The 26,712-nt window shown below is 39.8% G+C and overlaps 1 protein-coding gene across 2 annotated transcripts; it reads right to left on the minus strand.

Annotated features, from left to right (window-relative positions):
- Nucleotides 1–20,170: 20,170 nt before the first annotated feature.
- On the minus strand, nt 20,171–24,307 carry hbegfa (heparin-binding EGF-like growth factor a). 2 transcript variants are annotated; one of them, XM_077610509.1, is made up of 6 exons: nt 24,139–24,307; nt 23,296–23,529; nt 23,026–23,224; nt 22,293–22,448; nt 22,066–22,152; nt 20,171–21,199 (listed from the first exon to the last, which is right to left on the minus strand). In XM_077610509.1, the coding sequence occupies exons 1-5, from the start codon at nt 24,179–24,181 to the stop codon at nt 22,080–22,082; spliced, it is 705 nt and encodes a 234-aa protein (XP_077466635.1). In that variant the 5' UTR covers nt 24,182–24,307; the 3' UTR covers nt 20,171–21,199; nt 22,066–22,079. The 2 variants fall into 2 exon arrangements, with proteins under 2 accessions (XP_077466635.1, XP_077466636.1); XM_077610510.1 differs by lacking the exon at nt 22,066–22,152.
- Between the last annotated feature and the right edge of the window lie 2,405 nt (nt 24,308–26,712).

Here is a 26,712-nt window from a genome sequence, read left to right on the forward strand (position 1 = left end):
AACATTATGCAAGCATTCTGCAACAGTATGCATCACATACATTGTCCGAGAGCAGGTCACACCCTTATGTCTTACATTTTCCCATCATAATTCATTCTCATACATTGACAAACAAAACAAGGCTGTATGTCGTTATCATGTTTTATCAAATGTATGTAAAATGCTGTCTGCATGACAGTGTTCCACAAATGGTGCTGTACAGTGCTCAATGTTGTCATGTCACCCATAAAGCCAGTGACATTTCTCTCGCTGTCCCATAATGTGAAATGCCAAAACCGTAAAATCTAAATCACGTCTAGGCCATCTTGCACAAGAGCTAAGGCAATCTATAACTCTCTCCTTGCTTACTCCATCAGTGTACGTGTGTGTGTATGTGTGTATATGTGTGTGTGTGTGTGTCAGCAGAGTCATCAGACTGTCTGTCTGCTCTGCCCGGGTTAGCTTCCAGCATCCTTCACATCAAACAGCGCATTCTGTCTCCCACGCGTCCTCTGCATTTTTCACATAATTCATGCTGTGCAGCTGAAACTGTCTTCGTAATCCCTTGCATGCAAGTGTGGTCCTTGGCGGGGAAATAAGTAGGGCTTTTCCTCATGCTACTCAATCTTTACAGATGGGGAATTTAAACCCATCATATTTGAAAACCCTGCCTTCCAAAACACACTGCTTTGTTAGGCGTTCACCATATGAAAGTCGCTGAGAAGAGCGTGAAACCACATTGAGAAGAATGGAAAATGAAAGGCTTGTTTCGGATTTCAAAATGCGCCATTCATTTGCTTGGTCTGTAAAACAAACCGGGTTTGTTGAGGGATTCCCCTTCCATTCTGCAGAAACTCACATAGACATACAGTGAGTGTCTTGCGCCGTGGCTGAAAAGCAGCATTGTGTTCAGGTCAGGAAAGGCAGTCAAACGGAGCCGTATTGTTGGGACTTTTTCCATTCTGCAAGAAAGAAAGCTCTAGTTACAAGACCCATCTAATAAGGAAGGACTGCACCCTGCCTGGAATATGTGCGGTGCCGCCACAGAGTACGAGGACAGTCTGTTCTCCGGTCGACGCTTTGCATGTCAAACATCAGAGGGCCCTGACACATGGGTGTATCAGTGAATTCTCTCTTCAGAGGATGCCCTAAATGACCCACCCAGTAAATGGCTCAATTGAATATGCGCCAAACATGATTTATAGTAGTGTTTTTCCAGAACATAATTGGACTTGCAGGATGACACTATAACCATGAAGAGTCCATCACTGTGTGTTTGATTTCTGTCTGGAATTTTCATAGAAAAAGAACATTCATGGAGCACCAACCACTGAGGTAGGCTGCATAATAGGAAAAGCATTAGATGCTCTGCTGGATGAGGAACTTTAAAACAATAATGGTAACAATCACAGTGCTCGTGGCTTTTCTCTGGGTTCTTCGGTGCCCTAACATATCCCAGAAAAATACATGGTGGAGTGGGTGAACACTCTAAATCAGGGCTGACCAAATCTGGTCCATGAGGGTACCTATCCTGTCGGTTTTCCCTATCTCTTTTCTACAACACACTTGAAACACATAACCCGAATTGTTATCAGGCTTCTGGAGAGATTGCTGAGGAGTTCATCATGAGCATGAGCGTAATTGGTTTTTCGTCTTGTTGTGTCTTCTTTGGCTCGCAACCAATTTAAGGTGTCTCCTACCTATTGCCCATTGTTGGGTGGGATAGGCTTCAGTGACTCTCAACCCCTTGTCAGGATAAGAAATCGAGAAAATGAATGGTTGTGCTTGGAAAAAAAACTATTTATTCTATAGTACGTAAACCTATACTGTTGTTTTTGGGAAAGATGCAGAGTACACATCACAAACCACATACAACACAATCCACTGACATTCACTACACTGAGCAATTTATGGTCTTAAATGAATCATCATCTTAAGTATTGCCGCAGTAGTGCATTTAAGTGTGTGGCAGCATACAGGAACAAAGAAATCAAACCTTACCAAACATGCTAACAAGCAAGCTGCTATTTTTTAACATTTGTTTGACTCATTTTTTTTCTTTTGTTGATCACGTAGCATGGTTGCCCGGCCATTTGTTGTTGGGCAGAGTTCGTAGGGCTCAATCATAACGGCTCCGTAGGCCAATCATAACATTTGCATTTTTCATCACGCCCAGTAGGCTGTTTGAATAGACAATTGAAATGAAAGACTGACAAATACTCAAGAAATGACTGCATAAGTAACTTTTGAAACAGTTTCGGTTTTCTCACTGAAGTAGAGTAAGTAGTACATTTATTCACATCATTTAGTCAAATCACTTTTCTTTAATAAAACATATGCTATTCTGTATGTTGCAATTGTAGTTATCTTACATTTTCAATAGTGTGTCAAATTTGGGAACAAAATTAGCTATAGGAATGTGCTAAGTGGAGATGATGACACCGATGTGAAATCAGTGAAATTGTCATGAAGAAACATCCTAAGACAATACTAACCATTTTCACTTTTGCAATCTAGCTTCCTGTTTTTTGCAGGAAGCTTAGAATAATCTTGCTTTATCAGATTCACATTTCACCTAGATACAATCTTTCAGTTTACACCCATCATATAACACAACTTCTAGAATTCCTACAGATAAAATCATACACTGGTAGATCACCATCAATGTTTTTCTATAAACAATATACATATCATATGAGATTTGTCAAGAAAAAAAACATTTTGATATTTCTGGACCCTTTGTGTTATTCCAAAATAGGTCATAAGACTTTCACACTGTGTTGCGTAATTTCCAAGTGTGCCTAATGAGGTGTCCATTGAGTACAAATGGTGCTAACAAAGATGTATAATACACTTCCTCTAGGTGTGTCTGAATGAAGCAATTTGGTTCATAGGACATCCTGATCCGTTTCAAAAGCCAAAAACAGCTTTTATTTCTATCAGAAATTCTACATATGCAGGGAAATAATTATCAATCAAATGTAGAGTAAAACAGACTATATGCAAACTGATTTTTCACATGTTTAACATAAGTGAAAGACCTCACCTTAATAATCATACTAAATAAATCACTTTTGTTTTTTAAGATGCATTTTAAAATAAACTGCTTTTTCGATTCACCCGTCAGATAAAGTGATCAGACTTGAATTTTAGTGTGTTTTGAACAAAAATAAAATATGTGAAATCGTTCCTCACTGCTAGCCTTTCCTTAAAAAAAACATTTATGCCCATTGCTTCATTATTATGAGACACGACTTGAGCGTCATATTTCATCACGCCACTTTTCAGGTGCGATGTCGCAGCTGTGAATCACTCGTCTGCAAGCCACTGACAGGTCTGGTTCGAGTTTATCTGGTGTCCTATAACGGGTTCTGCGATGAGGTTGCTAAAATACCAAACATAACTTACATACGTGCGCGGGGCCCGAGACAAGCACGTGTCGTGGAAATATTTCGATAATGCTTGGCCGCTACTGGGAAGTATTTACAAGAATCCTGTACTGCCTTGAAAATATGGTATTACCTCAAGACGCATTTGTGAGCTTCTGCTCTCATTGTTATGAGGTTGTAAGTGAACGTTATTCATGATAAATGATGACACAATATGCAGCCCTGCAAGAAGCCAGACTTCTATGCAGCTTTTGTAAACTTAGTATAATACAGGAATTGTTGCCATTTTGCTATTGGGCACCGTTTCTGTAATCAATCTGTCATCCACCATTTTAAAACTGGTTAGCCTCCCCTTGCAGTTGAACATATCTGGGATGGCAGTCTGTAGGTTAGCAGATGTTTAAATTGCAATTTTGTCTTTTTTTTTCAAAATTATTTTTATTTTGTCTCTTTATAACACTTACGTTTAACATGCCCTACGTATCTTAGATTAGATGAACTTTTATTCATCCAGTACTCGGGAAATTCACACAGACACAAGAAAGGACATTATAGACCTAGTAAATGGTAAAATTGTATAATTCTTCTCGGCACAAAAATTCGGAATAATGAATTCATTCAATTCAATCTTAATTCTATATGAATTGTTATTATTACACTATGACCTGTTATATTACTACAGTAGGCAAAAAATATGTATTTTAAAAGTGAAATGGTCTGTCATAAGAGCATGAGTGCCCTCTAATGTCTAATGAGAACATATTCATAGATAAAGACATCATTTACCATTAAAATAAATCGATCTCACTTTCGATTCTTGTTGACAGCGGCGCTCTATGTGAGATAGATTAGTAGTATTGTTCGACAAATTGGACACTATTTATCAAATCCATGATAATGAATTTCTTTTGTTTCTGAATACGGGGGATTCCGTTTTTCAAGGAATGGTCGGCTAATACGTGTGAGAGGGTGCGTGCATGTGTGTTTGAGCGAGGGAGAGATTTTCCACCCTCAAGTACAAACTTAACTCTAATAGGTTTAGTAGGGCACTTTCCACTTCAAACAGTAATGTGTGAAACTGCAAAGACACACATTGAATCCATCAGTTGAAAGGAAGCACGATCACAAGCCACATTAATTAACCACAGTAAAAGGAGGCATTTCATTTAAAAAAAACAACCACAGGAAAAGAGACCACTCAAGTCCTGTGGAGTACAATATTGTCGCACCCAGAGTGACAGGTCATTGGGATACAGATTCTGTTACCATGAGGACAAAAGAAGTTCAAGAGAAAGCGACTTGTTGTCAAAGTGGAGCCCAGAGTGAAGAAAATAAAAGTGAGCACCCTTAAATTACGTAAAATAGAACACTTCAATATCCAAGTCCAGGCTTGTGGACACATCTTCAAACTAAAATGTTCCTGTCTGAGTTTGGTAGACGGCAATGGCAGTAAATATAAACCAATTGATAGATGAAATCGACACCCTTTGTTTCATGTTCAACGCGAGCCATTCAACAATATCTGAACATTCAAAAGGGCAGAAATATGATATGTTTGTTTGAAAGGGGAGCTTTGAAGTTACCCGAGTGCTGCTTGGTCATACATTGACTCATGTTACAGCAGCTGCATGCTTGGCCATGGACACGAGGCATAAATCAAGGCCACGTTGCAACGGCGTGGAGGAGTTCTGTGACTATGAGTCAGGTCGGCTTGGGTAAATCTCGATTTATCTGTACAAAGGTGGACGTAGGTGGCCCTGGGGCTACGCTTAACACACTTCCGCTTGTGTTGCTTTTCTTTTCTCCCTCCACACCTCCATTCATCACATTCCACCGTTTTGCTGTCACACCTTTTATAAAAATGTGAAACTTGCACTAAACGAAAGAATGCTTTTAAATAAACTTCCGTTTTTAAGTCACTTATTAGTTTCAATGTCATTATCAAGGTAGGTTTCAGGAGGTGTGTGAAATGGGTTTATCGTGCCATGACAGCATGAAATTCCTTAGATCCTTAAAATGTTTTTACACTCGAAGGAGCGAATGAGTTTAGAAATACAAGTATAAATCAAGGTCAAGCAGTCAGAAGCATAACTTTTTTTATATACATATAATGTCCGAAAAATTCGGTGTATGTTATATTAGGAGCAATTTACTTTTTTTTTTGGTTTTGCTAAATTCAAATGAGAATATTTGCTGTATTCCCCTTTTTAGTTTGTAACTGGAATATTTCAAATAGAGCAGAAATAAAAAACAATAGTATTTATAGTTACTGTTTTTTTAATAAAAAAGCAAAACATCTTTAAAAATATTTCCTCTCCCTGCCCTTTTAATATGTATATTATTAATGTTTTTATTTCTTTATATATATTTATTATTTTGGAAAACTAATTAAATACTAATTTAAATATTTTTGTATGATATGAGTCTTTTTATTTCAGAATTGTTTAGCTGTTGTTTAGTCAATTCATTGTCACAGTCCTAGTTGGCATACATAATGAAAAATGAAACCATAAAACAGTTTTGTTTGACACTCCTTATGTTTCCACACGTGTAAAAATTGCCACTGTCATCATTAACACGGAGAAATAGTTCAACGGTCTGCATTAAAGACAAAAATTTGGTTGTGAATCAAGTGTTCAAACGTATGCAATTGTTAATAGCGTCACCAAAAACATTAACCGCTCTAACTAATATATCAAGAGTCTACTTAATTTTAGGAAGCTATCAGTAAGAACAACAAATTTTAGTGGGGAAAAAGAAGATTGCCAAAATCCAGAAGTGTTTTATGAACAATAACAATAAAGCAATAAACCTGAAATAGCAAAGCATCGGTTGAGTGTGCCCTGCGGTATTATAGGATAGTGCCACCACAATGCCAATAACTCCCTTATTGTGTGTGACTGTGTATTGTGGCCGGATCTTGCTTGAGTTTTCCTTGTATTCATTTGAAGGTCACGGGTAAAGCTCACTTTTCTTTTAAAATATGCCCAAACACCCACATACACACTCATTCGGTCCACTTTTATCCTCGCAACAATCACACTTCCTTACTTCAGACGCTGTTATTTCAGCTTTGCCGTGTTTATCGAGGGCGGCCCGTGAGTTAAGCCTATTCTTCTGGCCGTTAGCTCAGTCTGCATATAAACACGGGTTTTTTAGCCTCAAATTATCTCGCCGCTTGTGTGTCAAGGCCACCAGAGTTTCCGTGGCAACACACGAGCAGTGATCTCACTTGGCCACCCTTACTTGACATCACTCTTCTTGTCACTGGTGCCACTTTGGGCCCTCTTTCCTTTTCTCTTGTCAGTATTGTTTGGAGACGGCAGAGGAACCAACTAAGGAAGGAATGTTGCGGAGTGGTGACACTCCGCAGACGGAACACCCGCACCGTCCTTGCAGATAATGGAAAGAAGGCAATAAATGAGCGGTCGGCTCAAAATATCAAGTTAAACTTTGAAATGAATGCGCCCGCACTTTGAGCAGGTGTCTTTTGTGAGAAAGGATGGTAAAAACGTTAACACGACCACAATGAAGCAAGCCTAGGATTTTTGGTGAAAGATTTATCATAAACTTGGTCAGCCCGTGACGGAGTTGACTTAAAAGCACATTGTCAGCAAAGATACTTATGTCATTTGACTATGGTAAGCACTTAACCAGTGTGTCATGTGGTCAGATTACTGTGTCAGGATACACAATAACAACTCCTGCACAAGTTATTGGGATATAATGTCACAGGTACAAAATGTGAGAAATCAGACAATCTGGTTAAAAGATGATTTTTTTACTGCCTTTATTGTGCTTTTAATGAGCTTTCCAAAACTGCAACCGTGTTTGAATTAGGTTAGGTTAGAACTTTATTCCATCCCGTATTCGGGAAATTTCTTGGTTGCAGTAGCAAGACGTACACAAGACACACAAGACATTGTAGACCTAGGTAAAAAATTCCGAGTAGAGTTAGTCATTGAATTTTTCTCCTGATGAGAAAGCTGCTTAATTGGACAACTGGTGTTTTTTTCCAATCCTTATCATTATGGATTTTAATAAGGTGCACTCAAACAATTTTAGGATGCAAAACACTTTAGGAAATGTTTCTGAGGTGAGAGTTTATTCATCACCCATTTAGAGATCGCCCTATTTTTAAGTGGTAAAATATTGAAATTTTACATTGTGTGAGCAGGCATTAGCAAAAAGCTACACAAATGGTAGCATATCTAGCAAATGGTGGCAGGCAGTTTTTTTAGCTATGGGATGACTCACTTTGAAGCCAAGTAATTTGCCATAGGGTGTCTCTCTCCTGGTGGATTGGCTCCAGCACCCCCCGTGGCATGTGGTGCAGAAAATGTGTAATTTAAGGAATAATTGGTAATATTAAAGACTTAAAGCCTATCTCATGTCAGGTTATGTCACTTAGGTCTTACAAACCTGTTGAATCTGCAGAAATCTGCAGTTTGTCTTTGCATGCTGGTCGCCAACCATTTCCTTTTTTTTAGTTTGCGGTCTTATAAAATGTCATATTTTAAGCAAACATTTGCTGTTACTTTAAGCGGCAAACACCCACTGTTCTAAAAGAAGAACCATTGACAGACGCGTGGAAGAAAACCCTACGTTCGCAAAGGATAAAATCCAGGAAAAAGACAAAAACAATCATCGTGTTTATGCAACTCGAGCCAATCCTTGTTAAGGTCAGCAATGCGTCAGTGTGGTGCAGTTTTCTTTTGTGTTCCTTATGATTATGCAGTAATCGGCTAGAAGGAAGCGCCCGTCCAAACACACAAGATGTACCTTCACTAACCTTTAAAGCTCCACCCACTTTCCCTCGCAATCACCAACTGGCACAAGTGAGCAAGCAAAACACAACCGTGTGTTTTGTTTAGATTACAGATTGACCCAGGAAGAAGGGAATGGAAATAGCCACGCGGTTTTTGACTATGACAAAAATAGCAACAATTGTTTTGACACAAGTTTCTTTTTTTTTACAAAGTAATAGAGGAAAGAAAAAGCATGTGAAAGAGGACATTAAGTCGCACAGTGAGTGTCGGAAAGGTGCAATATAGACGAGACAAAAATGGCAATCAGAATTGTTAGTTATGCACTGGCAATAAGTGCCTGGTTCTATTATTAGTACAAATGATTCACTCCAACAAATTAACAAAGAATTCCATCCATTAGTGTTTGAAACCAACTGTACTTATTCAGTTCTCACAGAATTACAGTGTGTCCCAGTTGATAATGGGCAAGATAAAATTTGGATTGTCACCTGCCCATTAATTGTAGAATATCCCTCATTTAATAGCAGAAAAAAATTCCACCCCGGTTTCACATATTTTTTTAAATGTAAAAACCTTTCATATTTACCCAAAAAACAATTTTGTCATATTTCTTCATTGTTTTGTTGGTTGATCATAACTTTGAAAAGAAAAATGAAAAAAAAAAACGCCATTATTATATGTTTTGCACAATTTTATTTTTTTATGGATTACTAATGAATAATGTAAAAAAAACAATTACATGAACAAATGGGTGTTGACTTTTTCTATCCACTGTAATTATAATATTTATTCATGTCGTATTATTTAAATCCAGAACTATAAAACAGCATCAAAGCTTTAACTGTCATTTTAATCCCTCTCAAATTGGTTTCAACCGCGCTTAATGTCCTCACTGAGGCAACGCCTTCACTGCAGAACTCCCAAATCAATCATTAATTTTTGACAAATATTTGCTGTCTTGAGAAAGATAAGTGTTCACGATGACCCACTCGCACATTTACATCAAAAGGAAATTTCCACCTCCGAAAACGACTCCTATAGCGAGATGTCAGCGAAAGGCACCATTGGAAATAATGTGCGAGATCTCTTTAAGGAAGACTGACTAACACGGACAAGGAAATTTGTAACCTCATCCTCACTGTCAACTGTAAGGCGCACAAAACATTTCTTTCAGTATCCAAAGAGTGAAACATCTGCCTTCAATTACTCCCACCCACACAGCCATACTGTCCAATAATGACTGTGAAACACAACAGCAATTTTCTTTTATGATGTTGTTTTCCCTACATGGCAATACTTTTGGTCACTATAGCAATGGTTGGCACAGACTGGCATGCCAAAGAGTTGCCTTTGATTGAATGCTCCTCTATTACTGAAGTTTACCGGATGCACCACTGCTTTTCTTTTATGGTATTGGTAGTATAATGAGGTCTCGCAGACTCACTCACACACAGGAGTGGCAGGAATTTGAACCCTGGATCGCTGCCAGTGCCCACTCTCTCTCTCTCTCTCTCTCTCGACACCACACATTGTTCAAAACTCAGCAGGGTTTCAAATCCACTATGAATCGAGCCTACCGAACAAAGGCTGTAATGTGGGGACGTCGTTTCCTGCTGGTCTGCGGATTTGTTTGATATGAGGCCTTTGTTGCTGGATGAGGAGGTGGAGGGAAGGTGTGCCCATTTGTCACAGAAACGGCAAGATACCGCAATGGGAGGATGTTGTGGTCAATTACACTTGGTTGAATAGCTTATTTCCTTTCCTTTTCGGTTTTTATGAAGTTCAGTTCCATCTCTGGGTAGCTTCTGGTCCTGGATGGATCTTAGTTAGAATTCAAACTTGCAGGTGAAATCAGTGTCTCGTTCTGTAAATCTCGGAATGTCCTAACCTTTGACTTGAATTATTACCCATGTGGATGTAAAAGTTAATGAGTAGAATATCCCAAACTTTTTTTATGAGAAATTGTATGAAGCAGAATGACAGTGCAGCTTAGGAATTTACAATTGTCAATAAACGTGTCAGTTGGGAGTCTGTAATTAGCGCGAGGGAACTCCCACAATTGCCAAAGCACCTGCAGCTTCAAACAATCACACAATTGTCTTGAAAACACAGCCTTTTGAGGGGGAAGCTCATCAGATCATGCGTGCCTGAAAAAGATTCACAAAGATTGAGGAAGAAAAAAAACAAATTAGTTGAGAAGAAAGGACAGCATTCCAGAAGCAGTATTCACTACAAAATATTCTCTCAACAGTGCTGCACCTAGTTAACAGTTTTACCGATTGGCGTTTCAGTTGAACACTACACAGGCTGCCGTCAATTAATTTTGGTCCTTCAGTAAGAATTTGTTGTGCCAGAAGGGTAGTGAGATGTTCTCAAGGTACTCCAACTGCTGGGAGAAAAGTAATAGCTCAACCATCACCCATTAAAAATTTATATTTGGGTACTTAGGGTTCTTTCAGCATTGACATGACTCATGAATTAGTTGAGACGCTGTCTGCTTTCCATCACTAGCTTCTTCCACTGATGTTCCACAGCCGTGCGTTCAGCAGCCCAAAACAGGTGGTTTTCAGACATGGTCCACTGGTGGTGGAGTAGAAGCATCTGGCTTAAAAGCGCCTGTAGCCAAGCAGGTGCTTGCGCTTATTGGCCAGTTCTACTTTTTCCTGTTTCTGGTCCTCTGTGTGACTTCCTGGCTCCCCCCTTCTTTTTAACCACTAGCATCTTGAGCTTTGAGGCGTTCACTGCTTTGCTACCGTTACCCAAGCAAGATTATACAGCTGCTGGGTTTTGTGTGTGTGTGTGTGCTTGTGTGTGGACTGACCAGAAATTAACCCCTTGATACTTGAATTTACAGTTAGAAAATATACATGAGCAAGAGTTAGTAGACAATATTTTGAGGCGCTAGTACGCCATTCCCATTGGATGGTCAACGAGTACTATAGAGATTTTCGCTAAAGAACATGACACGCAGTGACTTAGATAGACTTAACATATGAATTTATAGGCAGCCATTGACGACACCCGACATTCTCAGCCAGTCCTTTCAGTTTCAATGAATTGCACGTCTGTTGTTGTCAATGGCAGAAAACGAGTTAATTTTAATCTGATTACCAGTCGGAAAATAAAAGGTGTTGAATACATGACACCCCAAAAAGTCACTCTATACGTATTAGAGTAATGATAACTTTAATAAAAATTCTAAATGAATTATAAATAAACCCTCAACTCAGAAATTTTACTATTGCATCTTAAGGTCTTAAAGTTGTCCAATTCAGATTTCAGCAGCTATGTGCAATAAATCAAGTGGCAGGGCAACTTTCCCATAAATTATCAAGATGGTGCTCTGGAGTTGTAATAATTATTTGAAGAAAAGAAACATGTTAAGTAATTCCTCTTCTTTTGGCATTTTTTTTTCACATTTTATGATCTTTAACTTCCTAAAGGTTGAAGTACAAAAAAATGTGATTACTTCGCAAGTGCTAATCGTCACAGTTTTAGAAGGTTTATCAAAAACACACCAACAATTTTTCCACAAATGTGTCTGCTTTTCTTCACACTTTAAAGTGGGCAGAATCAGCCGGTCTATCTTAAACATTCATATTCACACCAACTATCATATTCCCCGAGAGTCCAGCAAATGGGTGGAGTGTAAAACAGTAACCCCTACAATCCATCTCACTGGGAGAAGATCAGAGAAAGCCTAAAAACAACAACTGCACCCACACGCATGTGCAACATTGAGCTGCAGGGCCCCATTGTGCACCGACAAAGCCTCTCTGCTATGAGGCATTCCCGAAATCCACGCACAGAGTGAAGGAGAGATATTTTTCACACCGGGGCACCAAGCCACAAAGCGTCGGTCTACGTGACTCACACGTCGGGAGGAAAAGAGGCTGAGTAATCACAATAATAAGCATCATCATCCTGCCGTCTCGACAGTTGCCGCTCAGCGGGCCTCAACAGCCAATCTGTGCGGGAACAAAGAATCTGATATCACTCCTCGAGATGAGACAATATTGCTATTGAATCAACTGGGAGTGCTGACTATGCTAATTGTAGAGCGCTACTAATCGCTTCCATCTCTCAACTGGTAATGGGGTAGTGGGCTTTTCACTTGGCTGAGTGGGCTAAATCGTCCCTGTGGGGCTTGACTGAACTGCCTTCGGCTAAATTGCCTGCTGCTGCCGCATGGTATGTTGATGACGAAAGCGCTGTGTATTGGAGAGATCTACTGTAGCCTATGGAAAGCAGTTTGAGCATTTATTTAATATCCTTGATTCACCCAAATACTAATTGTATGCAAAAACAGGAAAGTAAACACTCACATTTGATCTCATTATTATAATATTAGTGATTAGTTGCTCATTTGTGCGTTATCACCAGCAACTGGCTTTAAAAAAATACAAAACAACTTGTTCATGTCTGAATTGGTGGGCAGCCAATCACAGGGGAGGTGGACAACCATTCACACTCACTCATACCTAGGGGAAATTTTGAGTTTTCAACCAGCCTACCCTGCATGTTTTTGCGATGTGGGAGGAAACTGGAGTACCCAGAGAAAACCCACACAAGCCACAAAGGGGACCAATCTGGAATTGAACCCTTGATCCCAGAACTGTGGGGCCAGTGTGCTAACCGCTCCTCCACCTGGTTATTAATCATAACCAGTAAAATTCTATTCTAGCTCTAGTAAAAAAAACACTGATTGAACATTGATAAAATGCTCGCAAGATTACCACATTTTAAAAAGGGACCATGATTTTAAATTTTGAATTTTTATCAAGGAAACATAAAGCCTATGCAAAAGATCTGCTTTTACATGAAAGAAAAACATGCACCAGGACAGATCTATCTAATTCTCTGGCTAAATATGTAATTAACTAGTCTTAGCTACCTTTTTTGCTAGTCAATACGGACATGGATAGATTTATTGTCATTCTACAAGTACAACGAAATGCCTTCCAGGTACAGCCCAACTGGCCAGTTATTACATCATGGGGGTGACACGGGGCAGGCTGCCTGCCGGTTGGCCATCGCAGGTGCTCCAGAAACAATGTGAAATGAAGATAATAGGAGAAGAACGCGACTTTCCACTCCCCTTTGAATGAAGAGGAATGACCGGTTCAGAAAAAAAACCCACATTGAAAGCGGTACAAGACACCACAAGTCTTAGTCTCTGTGATTGCACGAGTTTCAATGACAACAATTTAAACAAGCGCCCCACAAAAGTTTAACAAGATTCTTTCCACCAGGACGCACACGGCATAGGTGTTGTCTGTCCCATTGAGCTGGATATCCATTGAATAGATGCTCCAACCATTCTCATGCTGGCGTAATGGGCAGAGATGTAACCGAGATGTCATTCCTGACAAGTGTGTATTTGTGTGTATGAGGCAGCAGAAGGCAAGCCAGGGGCGCGTCTTAGCTGCCACGAGCTTTGCCTCTCGCTCTGAGAAGCCATCATCCATGATCTCATCCCGAGGGGAGGGGGGAAAATCCCCCTCGCTTAGCTTGCCGCGCTCTCGTTCAGCTGCTGAGCTACCCTTCGGCATTCCAACTCTCTGGGCAGCTCCCACTCTCGCTAGAGAAGCAAAAAAAGGGGAAAGTAGCGCTGAGGTCAGAGACCCCACCAAGAGGCTGTGGGCAGACTGGTGTGATGTCATCTTCTGTGAATTTGTTGACAGTCAGAGAAATGAAGAGAGATGACTTCAAAAGAAGTAAGCTCATCTCTTGGTGTGCTCTACGTTGCCCCGGTCTTGGGGTTCCTTAACGCTATGCTTTAAGCAGCGGGATGTCGACATAGTGGTCACGGCCTATAAATATTAACGGCCTTATGGTTAAGAAGTCAGCCACTTTTTGGTCAGGACTACATTTTACTCTTAGGTAATGAATCATAATGACTGGTGATCTCCAGACCCTCTACCTCAGACCACCCAGTGTGCAAAAATGTCCAACTTTCCTTGGAAAAATACACTTTGATTTCCTCTGACAGGGTACTACCACAACTAATGGCTTTTTAATGGGCTGACTGCATTCAAGTGGAAGTAATGAATGGTGTAAAAAAAAAAAGGAAAAAAAAACAGTAATGGGCAGCATCAAGTATTGATGCACTTTAGTTAATCAAATGAGACCAGTGTTTTGAAAACGTTCAAAGGAAAAATAAGTCAAATTCTAAATACAAATTAAGTAATTTTTAGGGTAGATGGGCACTACTCTCTCCAAAATGTCATGACTTTTTCTTTTCTCTTCTTATCACCAGTCCTGCAAATTTGATTTAAATAGAATAATCTGTCTAATCATGTCAGTTTCTTTTAAGAACCCTGTGACCTTTCATTATGCCAAAATTCTCTGTTTGAAATTACAAACATATCCTGAAAATTGGATTATATTAAACCCATTCCTTTGAACAATCTTGATCACAACCATGACTTCTGACCTTCTGACCTTTAACCTCATGACCCAAACTGACAACTAGTAAATAAAATCAGTAATCTGTAGTTTTTAACCTACTGGTGTCGGTGATAATCTTAAAAAATACAGTTTTGTTGTAGCACGAGAATTACTCGAGGCATAAAGTAAGATCCAGCAACCTCGAACATCCCGTTTTTGATGACTGGGCTAAAATTCCATCCAACTTCTTGAACAGTTTTCCCAAAAGAGTGGAAAATATTATGGATAAAAGGGAAAGTGTGTGCCATTTTATTTTCATATCCAATATAAGTAATGTATTGTAGTAGCTTCTTGGAAGTTGGCTTTTCTTTGGCTTTTGGTCAAACATGCCTCATACTTTTGTGTTTCATTCATTCCTTGCCATCACTAACAAATAATGTCCAATCTTTTATGACTCGGAGGCTTGGCAGTGATTATTCACAGTCAATGTTAGTGAGTTAACAGTAATTTACTGAGTGTTATATGTAGTAGGTTTTCAGCATTTTGCAAATATGAACACATTTAATATTGAACATTTTTTCATATAGGAGCAAATATTTCATCAAATATGAGTAGACCAAATTCCTCATGACGTTATTAACTTGCATTATCAGATGCACTTGGGTTCAAATCAATGCGTATGTGAGTGTGTATTAACATTAGATATGGTCTGTCGCTTTAATTTAAAGTTACACGCAATTGTAATTTATAAATCTCACATTTAGAATTTTTACCTTTTTTATGTAAGCGATATATTTTTCTATCTATAATAATGCGCTTGTTACCTGGACTAATGTATCATGAAAAAGTAACTATTTGCTGCTCATTTGAGTTTTTGCATGGAGGCCATCCACGTTTGGATGATGCAAAAATGAATCTCCTGTTTTCATAATGCTGTTTTTCCCATAACCAAAAATGGTAGAACTGAAACAAAAAGACGGTCATAAAAAAGGGTTGTTCTGGTGGAATTTCGTCTTATCCCCGTAGAGTCGCCCTTTACATTTGGCACACATTTTTTACGCCGGATGCCCTTCCTGACGCAACCGTTCTACATGAGAGAAATTACTCCACTCTTTCCCAATAGCTCTTTCAGTATCCTATGTCACAGTCATAGTTCAAGATATTCAGCAATGTGGGGCTGTTTTTTTTCTTCTTCTCGGTATGCACAGCATTCAACCACAGAGGAAAGACAGTGAAAAAGAATGTTTGCGGCCCACTCATTTGGTAACCAGAGCTTTCTACTGTCAGCTCTGACATCCTCTTTTGTAATAAGCTGCGGTGGCAGCCATCTCAACTGACCAGCACGCGTCCACTTGGTCCATCAAAACCGCCAATAGGTCGCTGCTTCTACAAACAAACACAGGGCGGATGTGGGAGGAGTTTTCGGACTTTACTGAGCCGCAGGGCCTACTGTAAAAGGCAGAGAAAACAGATGAGTCAAGCGTGCAGTCAGCCTTCCTTCCTGTCTGTTTGTCTCTGCCTTTGTGTGTGTGCGTGTGTGCGATAATGTTTGTGTGTATTTGTTGCTCTCGCACCAAAGCCGTCTTCCCCGGGAGGTCATACGATGCCATCGTTAGCCTCCTGTGGGCCTAAATAGAGCTCAGTGAGAATTTAATAGTGTGATACATACATAACAAGTGTCTGCCGGGCAGGGTGACATCAGCAGCGGGAAATCTGCTGGCATCTCTTTGCCCAGTCAGAACCCTGCTGACATCACGGGTGGAATAAAGCACAATGGCTTGCACCCACAATGCAAAAATACTTGTGACTGGCCGTTTGGTCGGTGGACTTTTGGTCGCCGGACTTTTGGTCGCCGGACGTTTGGTCGCCCGGACCCAAACAATGGGCGACCAAAAGACCGGCGACCAAACGTCCGGCGACCAAAAGTCCGGCGACAAAACAAGGTAAAACAACACGGTCTACGCATCAATAAAAGCCAACAATGGCCCTGAGCAGTTTTACTGAGCGGACGTGTGAGTGTATAAGAGTTTGTATGTACATGAGTTTTCCCCTTAGGAAGGGACGTCAGTCAGGGTCTTAACAAGTTCTCCAACAAAACACAATAAAAGTGAAATTTTGAGCTTTCTTTAGCCTAATAATTAATAGGGCATTAAGTATGACTAAATAATAATTTGCAGTTTGGATTTAGGGAATTTGAGCAACAATTTTAAATGGTAATTATCAATACCTTCGGAGCGACCAAACGTCCGGCGACCAAAAGTCCGGCGACCAAACGGCCGAGTACCAAAAATACTAATGCCAATGGTAAGGTTTAGTTGCGTTTTATGAGGTCCAATGGATTCAGAAACGATCCCATTTATGGAGATGTTGTAAATTTGTCCAGAATGACTGTCGCGCAATCATCATTATACTACGAGACTTCATTCAGGGACCATGAATCATGTCATTATCAAAAATTGTCGGGAGGGTGCATCTTGGGCGGAGGAAGAATGCATTTATTTCCTTATAGTTCACTAAGAAAAATCTTTACAGCAAACATTTCCTGTAAGATTGCCTTCTGCTAATATTCAGTCTTGATTATATTCCTTGCTTGTCATATTATTAAACAGTTTTGACTGTAGATTTTTTTTCATGCAAATGTTACAATGAGGAATTTTAAATCTCAAAAGGATTTTTTTAAAAAAACAAGTTTTTAAATTTTGCATCATCTCTTGTATTATACAGTAATAGTACGGACGCAGGTGCCACGGAAAACCGTGTAAAACGTGGAGGATGTTGCCTAGTCTGTAAATATCCTCAAAGCACATTAAGCACGTGCTTTCATTACTTAATGCATACATCCGTTCGTGACAAACCATACAGGAAGATGAAGTAAAAGGAGACAGGATGAGGAAATGGAGCATGGGGTATGCAAGACAGGAATAAAGCCCAAAGCAGGAACTAAAGAGGAACTCAAATTTCCTCCTTGACAGTTATCCCTGCTTTTATATGCATTTCTTCACCTCAGGAATATGTCTCACCCTATCGCCTCTTCAACTTTGTCAGCCTCTACACGCTCATCTATTGTATGCACAAGCTTTTTTGGTCGTGCTACGATTGTCACCACCTCTGGGTTAGTCCTGGGTTCACATCGCTGCTTCTCTATGACAGCAGCAGCTGTGGAAGGATACAAAAGCACGTCTTTGCTGTGAAGTGCAAACTCAAACGTGTCGATTATGAAAGAACATTGCCGTTCCCTTCGAAGAGGTGCGGTAAAGAAAATGATTGTGTTTCCAAGTGTCGGCGTACGCACTTCCAGGGAAAGCACCCATTGTTGCTTCTCAACAGGGCAGGAAGCACCTTTCCACAACAAACTCACTCTCCTCACTAGGATTGAATCCAGTCCAACCAGTGACAACTCAAGAATACTTTGAATCTTTTGATAGAGAAAGCTAGCTAGCTAGACTGTAGTATGGCAGGTACGGGCATCTTATGGTGTCTCTTGTTAAGTTAAACATCCTAAATTCAATGGTACGTTCCACTCCCTCAGCATTCTGTCTTCTGGGTGTCCATCATCCTGGGAATAGCAGCTATGTGAGCATGACGACACGCTACTATTTCTGTGTCTTTGCTACTTGACATTGAGGGGACGGGATTATGTGGCTTGACTACTGTAAGTGACCATCCCCTGGCAAATGTGAATACATTGCCATTCATGGTACCTGAAAATACCAAAGGCTTAGCGAGTTGGTTTTCGTTTAAATCTCAGAAATGAAAAAAAATGTCTAAACACTCATATTGATCTGGTGAAATGTAACATATTGTGTTCAATGAGCAGATAATGGATTGGGCGGCCCGGTGGAGCGAGTGGCTAGCACATCGGGCTCACAGCTCTGGGTCCTGGGTTCAAATCCAGGTCGGTCCACCTGTGTGGAGTTTGCATGTTCTCTGCGTGGGTTTCCTCCGGGCACTCCGGTTTCCTCCCACATTCCAAAAACATGCATGGTAGGCTGATTGGACACTGAATTTCCCCTAGGTATGGCCATGAGTGTGCATGGTTGTCCGTCTCCTTGTGCCCTGCGATTGGCTGGCCACCGATTCAGGGTGTCCCCCGCTTCTGGCCCACAGTCAGCTGGGATAGGGACCAACACCCCCTGTAACCCTAATGAGGATAAAGCAGTTCAGAAAATGAGATGAGAAATGGATTGGATTGAAAGCTCTTAAATTCAATCGAAATCAAATCCTCACTGATTCCGTTGTAATGTCCATGCTCAAACAATTGATATCATATCATAAAATTGGACACGTGGTAGTTTTTGCAATCAAATTCCTCACTCCCAAAGCATTTGAACTCTTCTGGGACATAGGACATTTCTTTTGAATGACACACACATTATAAATAGGGAAATGAAACCCTCAAACATTTCTCTATATTTTTATGAGTTAGTGCTGTGGGTTTCTGCATGTAGGAATGGGGTTAACTCTCACATGCACAGAAGGCCAACACACACACAGGCCGTGTTACAACTTCCGTAGAGGAAGTGACTTCAAGGGGTGACTCAATTTCGGCTTGCCTTTGAGCGCAGCAGGGGTTTTCGGGTGTCCTTAACCCTCATTAAAGCCGTGTGTATGACAGCGTTGTAGCATCCTGCTACATTTACCACATGTGGTTCCCGTGAAGCCCCGCGGCATTCAGGAGTGGCCGAGGTCTCAGATGTTCTCGTCGCTGGTGCGTCTTTGAACACATCTGTTTGCTTGGCTGTGTGAGTCGAGTCATGAGTGTGCCGCTGTACATCATACCGCACGTCTATCGCCTCCACTCGCAAGGTCGTAAAGTGTCTCATTGGTCCGTCACGATGATACTGATGATGTCTGTAGTATTTCACTTTAAGGCTACACAATGTTAATTGTGTAACATCACCGGAGTTTGTTCCTCTGTGTCGACTCAGCATTAAAAACTCTCACACAGCAGTAACACTTGTAAATTGGGTAAAGCTGTTGTATAACCCAGTGTGGAATGTTTAATAAATGATAAGAAAAATAATGATTACAAGTATGTTTTTTAGCTTTGAAATCAGCTAAATTTAAAGGAAACAGACCAGGCATTAAAGGTGGTTTATTTCACATGTTTGTAAACTTGTAAATAGTTTTAATATACATAGTATGCATCATTTTTACAGAAAAAAACATCATCCTTCTTGAGTTGTGAGTGATATTAAAATGATGCTGATTAAAATAGTTAGCCATTTACTTCTTTATTCGCTAAAATCAATCTTTTGAAGATATTTTCCTTACTTTTGGGTGTTTAAATTTGTCTTTGATCGCTTATCTTGTGGAATAAACAATATGGCATTTCTAAATGAGTTACTGCAATCATATTTTTCAGATTATATTTAATTAGTATACTACGATTAACGGCAACCAATAGTTTAACTTGAAAATAACACAGTTGTTCAATTTCAGTGAATCCCATACGGTGAAGTGATTTTACTTTGTGGGATATGCCACTGAAAAAACAAAAGAACACGTGCACGTAAACACACAACTTGAAAACTTAAAACTATGGATTCTGTGTTTACTATTTTTGTAGCTTTACCCTGAATCAAAAGTACCGCCATTGTTTCAATAAATGTAGAAGTGAATGAAGATGCAACAGACAGGAGGTAATAATTTAAATATTTTATTTATTCATATCACATTTTTAAAAAAAAATCACTTCAGAACTGTAGTTTTTGAAACCATGGAACACTTGAATTCACATTTTATTGCTTGATAGTAACTGTAAGTGTTTCTCTTTAAATGGTGGTAAGACAAGAACAAAAACAACAGAATTAGACCAAAATTCTTTCAATAGTTTCCTAAATGTTCAATTGGACTCCCATTTTGGCCGTTAACACAGACATAGATAATGCATTTTTCACCTTCGACTGCTGCTAAGATTGTTTGTTTTCAGTGAAAACAACAGTTTGTAAATAACACTAATCAGTAAAAGACATTTTTTTAAAAATCACAGTGCTACTGATAATGTTATTAGTGCCAAAAGTCAATGAAAATGTGTCAAATCTTTTTTTAAACAATTTTTGTCTCCAGGATCTGCAGGCATTGTACTTTTTTCTTAATAAATAATGTCCAATAAGGAATACAAAAACAAGTGTAACATCCATTTTGAACAGTTGAAGAAGGTTAAAACCTACATAAATACAGTTAGCTTAAATAAATAAATTAAAATGTATAAATAAACTGTTTACTGTACAGAAAAAAACAAAATGATGCGCTTGTGCGGGAAAATATAAAATGCTGCCCGTTTTATTTTCTAGACAAAAGTTTCAGATTGAGATTTCTCTTTCGTGTTATCGAACATATTCAGTTCAGTCTGAAACTTCTTGCCACGAAGCAGCAAATGTTCCTTTTTCTTCTTCTTCTTGTCATTTTTTAAGTGCCTGCCACACTTCCATTTCAGTCCATCATCCGGCCCGCCCAGTATTCCACTTTCACACGTGGCTGCCTTCTCCTGAGGCCTGCAGGAATATGCCGAGCTGTCCATTTTGTTTTTAAATGAACATCCAGCTAGGGTCGAAGCAGACACCCCCACTTTCCCTTCTTCATTCTCTTGTGTTTCTTTGATTTTCTTCAGGACCTCCTTCCGTGGTTCTTTTCCCTTTCTATTTTGAGGTAGTATCGCCGCTCCTTTGCCTAAAAGGAGAGAAAGCACAACAAACAATAAGATGAGTATTTCAGTTCGTGCAAAAATATGGCAGGAAACCTGTGTTGTTGTGCGATATTAGCCCTGATCTTTACGACACTGTCAAAAATAAGTTTACATTCTGAATCTTTTTGTGACTGTCTCGTACCTAAAATCTGGCATAAACTGTTAACGTTATCATCCAATAGAGATTATTATCATTCTTACTTGTAAGTCTACTTCCGTTTGTGTCCGAAATTGCCGCTATCTGCGTTCAGAATTTGTAACTTGCATAACACTTCCCACCACCATACCTAAATCCATCATTATACAGGTACGATTTATCGGGAAAACTAATTTTTACTACCGTTCAGACAAAAGAGCACACGTCTATAAGCCGCACCCATTACACCCCACCAAAAACAGTCCAAATATAAGCCGCAGTTCACTTGCAAGATATAGGCTATCCAAATTTACAAAAGACCAACAAGAACATGACTGATGTCAACCACTACACTACCACTACCCTCTGAATAATTGTATCTGGTTCTTCATATCGCAACTACATTTTTTTTTGCAGAAACTAGAAAAACACCTAATGTTGGGGGTGTAATCATATATTGGTCTTGATCAATACGTCAATTGGTTAAACAACAATCCAATCAAATCGATGAAAACCCAGAATATTGATCATCTTTAAGATGTGCCATTTTGACTACTTTGAAATTATTTTACATTTTTATTACTAGAGGTCAAATGCAATTGTGATTCATTTGTACATTTATGTATGTATGTAATATTGTATTATATCAAACAAAGGACTTAAAATGAATTTGGTGATTTACACCCCTTCTAGTTTAACTTAAATTGTACTCACCCTTCTTTATCTCTTCAGTGGTTGGACGCTAACCCTAACTTGACTTTCTCCTCATTCTCTACATCATACGCTCCCCGCTTGTGAAACCTGGAATCAATCAGAAAACGGGGCTTTAAGGCTATTTAGGCCTAACGATTACCCATATCAACCTTTACGATTCCCTACAAAACTTTAAGGTGTGAATGTAGTATGTGAACCTGCGTGCATGTCTGGTATGTGGGACTGACCTGAGCATGAGTAGAAGGCCGATGATGGTGAGGCAGATGGACGAGAGCACCACGGCGACCACGGCCAGAGCTGTGGTGCGGTTGTAGCCTTCTTGGGGCCTCTCCACGGGCAGGGTGAAGAATTCGCACCTTTCCCCAGAGTAACTTGGGTGGCACCTGCAAATGTCAAGAAGAGATTGTAGGAGATTGCTTTTACATTGACCACAGTAAGGTTAACAAATTACCACGTAGAACACTTAAACTAAGGAATTGGATGAAAATTTCTCATGTTGCAAGCGCCTTATTGTTATTTCATGAATCAATTAATTGGCTGATAACAGACATTTCATTCATTTTGACGGGGAGAGGCTTCAATGTCATAATGTGGAAATTATATGGGTTTAATTTAAAGTTAGCTTGCGTTCAATTGGCTGCGTATCCAAACCTCACTCCAAAAACTCCCAATTTCCTTCAAAAGTAAAAAAAATGACGCTCATACCTTGAAAAACTTGTAAGTCAAGGCATGAGTCAGGGTTCTTAACAAATAGATTTTTTACAAGGGTGCCCAAACTATTCAGGAAATGCTTGCAACGACTTCTGGATTTCATTCCCATCAATTAATAGGAACCTTTGCTCCAATTTATGCAATCCTTTGATTGTATAAATTCCTTTCCATTATTGTTTATCCCCAAATGTCTATCATTCCTATGGAAAAGTTTTTGAGAGACGATCAAGCAGTTGATGTGGTACTCACACACAAGAGGGAAGTCGGATGTTCCTCAGGTATTGACAGGTGCCGTGGATGCAAAAATCTTTAAACTTTCTCAGGCACGGATTCCTCTTTTTTCCTTTCCCTTTTGCCTTCTTCCGTCCCTTTCCTTTCCTTCTCTGTCCTTCAGTGTTTTCCCCCTCCAAGATGGCAGCTGGATCTCGGGGTTTGGTTGACAGAGCAACTAAAAAAATAAATAATAATTAACCAATCTGATAAAAGTATCATTGTCTGTGATGACTCTGGAGAGCTCACCTCTTGGCATTTCCACTTCATAATCCCCTGACGCGCTGTCCTCATATTCATCTCCGTCGTCGTTGTATTCATCATCATACTCCTCATCCTCGTTCTCCTCCAATGGAGTAACGGTGCTCTCCTCTTCCGGCCTTCCATCTTTGCTCACGTCCTGGAAGTTGATGACAGACGTGTGCCGCTGCCTGTCACTTTCATACCGATCCACTGCCGCCCCGCACGCCAGTTTGGACGCCACTGATCAGAAAAGAAACAAGAGCGTTAGAAAGGGTATTGACTGGAGTTACGGCAAAGATACAAGTGTGCCAAGGTGGGCGGACCAAAGCGGACAAGTTCAAACATGCTCCAGAGGACTTGAAAAGGGGGTTGGGCTAAGAGAACTATCTTTTTTTTTAGTTCGTGACACCAAAAAGTGATGTACAACTACTATCCTGGGGGCGTTGGCTCATAGTCACTGCCTTGCTAAAGGGCACAAAGGAGCAGAATTTCCATTCCCTATGACATATGTCTAAGCCACCTATCCTATTCTGACATAATCCCCTCATGTGAAAGAATAGCAATTTTACAAGCAACAGTATATTGTCTACAAAGAAATGTTTACCCACAGTCCTTCACATTGAGCACTTGTGAGCAGACAGTAATGTCAAGCAAGAATATGAGTTAAAAATAAATGGATCCAGTTACATAAAAGCACGCTTTAAAATAGCGAGACGGCCTCATAGGTTCTGGCATCGTGAAAAAAAAGGTTAGCAGGTTTACAAGTCATTTTATAGATTTTTTTTATTAATATGGTGTCACCCAGATAGACGCGTAAATCACAAAAACAACTTTAATATTTAAACTTACCAAGAGCGTGAAGCAGCAAAAGCATAACACTCCAAATCCTCATGATGACAAGACTTGTAAAAAAAAAATGATGGTTTAAAAAAAAATCAAATAATAAATAATCCTTGTGGCAATTTATTCCGCCGGTTGGGAGGCGTTGGTGGGATTTGACGCAAAGAGCGCGTGTGGAGTGAGGAGGGAAAGCGTTTCAAATGTGAGGCTGCGGCTTATTTAAGGGCCACTCGCCATTGTGGCCCCGCCCACACATATACGCGCAGACACCGTGTTGGTTCTTCACAATTCACACTGCAAATCCCTCCAAAAATATGCCACATTGAAACTAAAGTCATCAAAATACATGAAAAAAACCATTAAATCTATTGGGAATAACAGTTAAGTTTTTACCATCACATATTGAGTAAACAGCAGTCTAGAATGCGGTTCAAATGTTTCCAAGAGCACTGTGGCTTTGGGGATTCACAGATTATAAAGCCAACAGAGTATAAATGTAGTAAACGCTGACTAATAGTTTACAGATGGGAATTATTTGCCAATTCGCTACTTGTAATACCCACTAAATGCAGGGGAAAATGGGAACAGGCAGCAATAGTGAGGCAAGAGTGTACTGCTCGTGCGCCCTATCTTGTGGTGAATAATGGTACTACCTAACAATGGAGCAAATAGGCCTCGGTTTATGACTAGTAATTGTTTTTAGTGATTTTTTTGTAATATATACTATATAAGACTCTCATTTAGATATTTTTTTCATGGAATATCCCAATACCAATAAGAAAATTTGGCCTAAATTGACAGTGATTGACATCCAATCCATTTGTCTAAATCAGGGGTCCCCAAACTTTTTCCTGTGAGGGCCACATAACTTTTCCCTTCTCTGATGGGGGGCCGGTGTCAGTTTGTAACAGAAAAAGTGTGACGATCGTAGGTGGTAGGCGCATACTCTACTGTGTGCGCCAAGGGGCCCACCCACACACCCACTAAACTTCGACCGGCTAAGTCTTTTCGGTAAGAGGGCGCTGGAGTGATTTTGGCTAAGTATGTAAGCCGCCTCCGTACGCAGCATGGTCCTGTCCAATAAAAGTTTTCTTGTCTTTTGTTTTTTTAGGCCAAATCTTTTAACTAATTTTGATGTAATCATGGTCGTTTTTGTCTGTAAAAAATTCCCTGACTGTACATGGTATTTTTTCATGTAAAAATGCCTTACTAAACATGGTCATTTTTTTAAATAAAAAAGCCTTACTATATATACACGTTCGTTTTTTTGTTGTTGTTGAAAAAAAGCCTTACTATACTATGTTGTTGTTTTTTTAAGGAAAAAAGCCTTACTATACATGGTCGTTTTTTAGGAGAAAAAGCCTTACTATACATGGTCGTATTTTTAGAAAAAAAGCCTGACTATACTATGTCGTTTTTTAATTTTAAAAAAGCCTTACTGTACTGTCGTTTTTTTAAGAAAAAAGCCTTACTATAATTTGTTGTTGTTTTTTTAAAGAAAAAAGCCTTACTTGGTCGTATTTTTGATAAATACGTACATTTGATTTGATTTGATATAAAGGCGTAGCATCCCATAAGACTAGGCTTTCATTTCAAACTATTCCAGAAAATGTAGGTTTTCCTAAAGAGCAAGCTTTCCACAATACTAGTGTCCTACAAGTGCAATCAGTGGATTGCCGTCAGGTGCTTCTTGCAGCCCAACCCCCGTTGCTGTGCTGGATGTTTCGGAACAAAATGCTGGCCCAACCCACAGCGGCCCTCGAGGACCCCTGTTGCAGACTCTCCAAGCCAGTCCAAGTCTTTTTCTGGACCTATTGTAAATGTTGGCCATCAAAATGCAGACTTTTGACCATTTTGACTCATTTAAGAGCACCTTTGTTGAATGATATTTTACCCATTTCATTATATGCAGCGGTGTATGATGACACTAAAGGCTTTTGATTTGATGTAAAGGCATAGCATCCCATAAAACTAAGCTTTCATTTCAAACTATTCCACAAAATCTAGGTTTTCATAAAGAGCAAAGCTTTCCACAATACTAGTGTCCTACAAGTGCAATCAGTGGATCGGCGTCAGGTGCTTCTTGCAGCCCAACCCCCGTTGCTTCAACTGAGTCCGACCGAGTCTGTGCTGGATGTTTCGAAAAAAAAATGCTGGCCCAACCCACAGCGGCCCTCGAGGACCCCTGTTGCAGACTCTCCAAGCCAGTCCAAGTCTTTTTCTGGACCTATTGTAAACGTTGGCCATCAAAATGCAGACTTTTGACCATTTTGACTCATTTAAGAGCAACTTTGTTGAATATTTCACCCATTTCATTATATGCAGCGGTGTATGATATGATGACACTAAAGGCTTTTCATTTGATTTAAAGGCATAGCATCCCATAAAACTAAGCTTTCATTTCAAACTATTCCACAAAATGTAGGTTTTCATAAAGAGCAAAGCTTTCCACAATACTAGTGTCCTACAAGTGCAATCAGTGGATCGGCGTCAGGTGCTTCTTGCAGCCCAACCCCCGTTGCTTCAACTGAGTCCGAGTCTGTGCTGGATGTTTCGAAAAAAAAATGCTGGCCCAACCCACAG

The sequence above is a fragment of the Stigmatopora argus genome, chromosome 9, assembly GCF_051989625.1.
Source record: "Stigmatopora argus isolate UIUO_Sarg chromosome 9, RoL_Sarg_1.0, whole genome shotgun sequence".
NCBI lineage: Eukaryota > Metazoa > Chordata > Actinopteri > Syngnathiformes > Syngnathidae > Stigmatopora > Stigmatopora argus.

What these genes read in the sequence shown, in the direction of transcription:
- hbegfa (XM_077610509.1), bottom strand. Translation starts at nt 24,181, where the DNA reads ATGAGGATTTGGAGTGTTATGCTTTTGCTGCTTCACGCTCTTG. An exon ending in TGAAGTGGAAATGCCAAGAG is followed by an intron (nt 23,225 to 23,295) that starts GTGAGCTCTCCA and finishes TTATTTTTTTAG; the next exon opens with TTGCTCTGTCAACCAAACCC. An exon ending in ATCCGACTTCCCTCTTGTGT is followed by an intron (nt 22,449 to 23,025) that starts GTGAGTACCACA and finishes TGACATTTGCAG; the next exon opens with GTGCCACCCAAGTTACTCTG.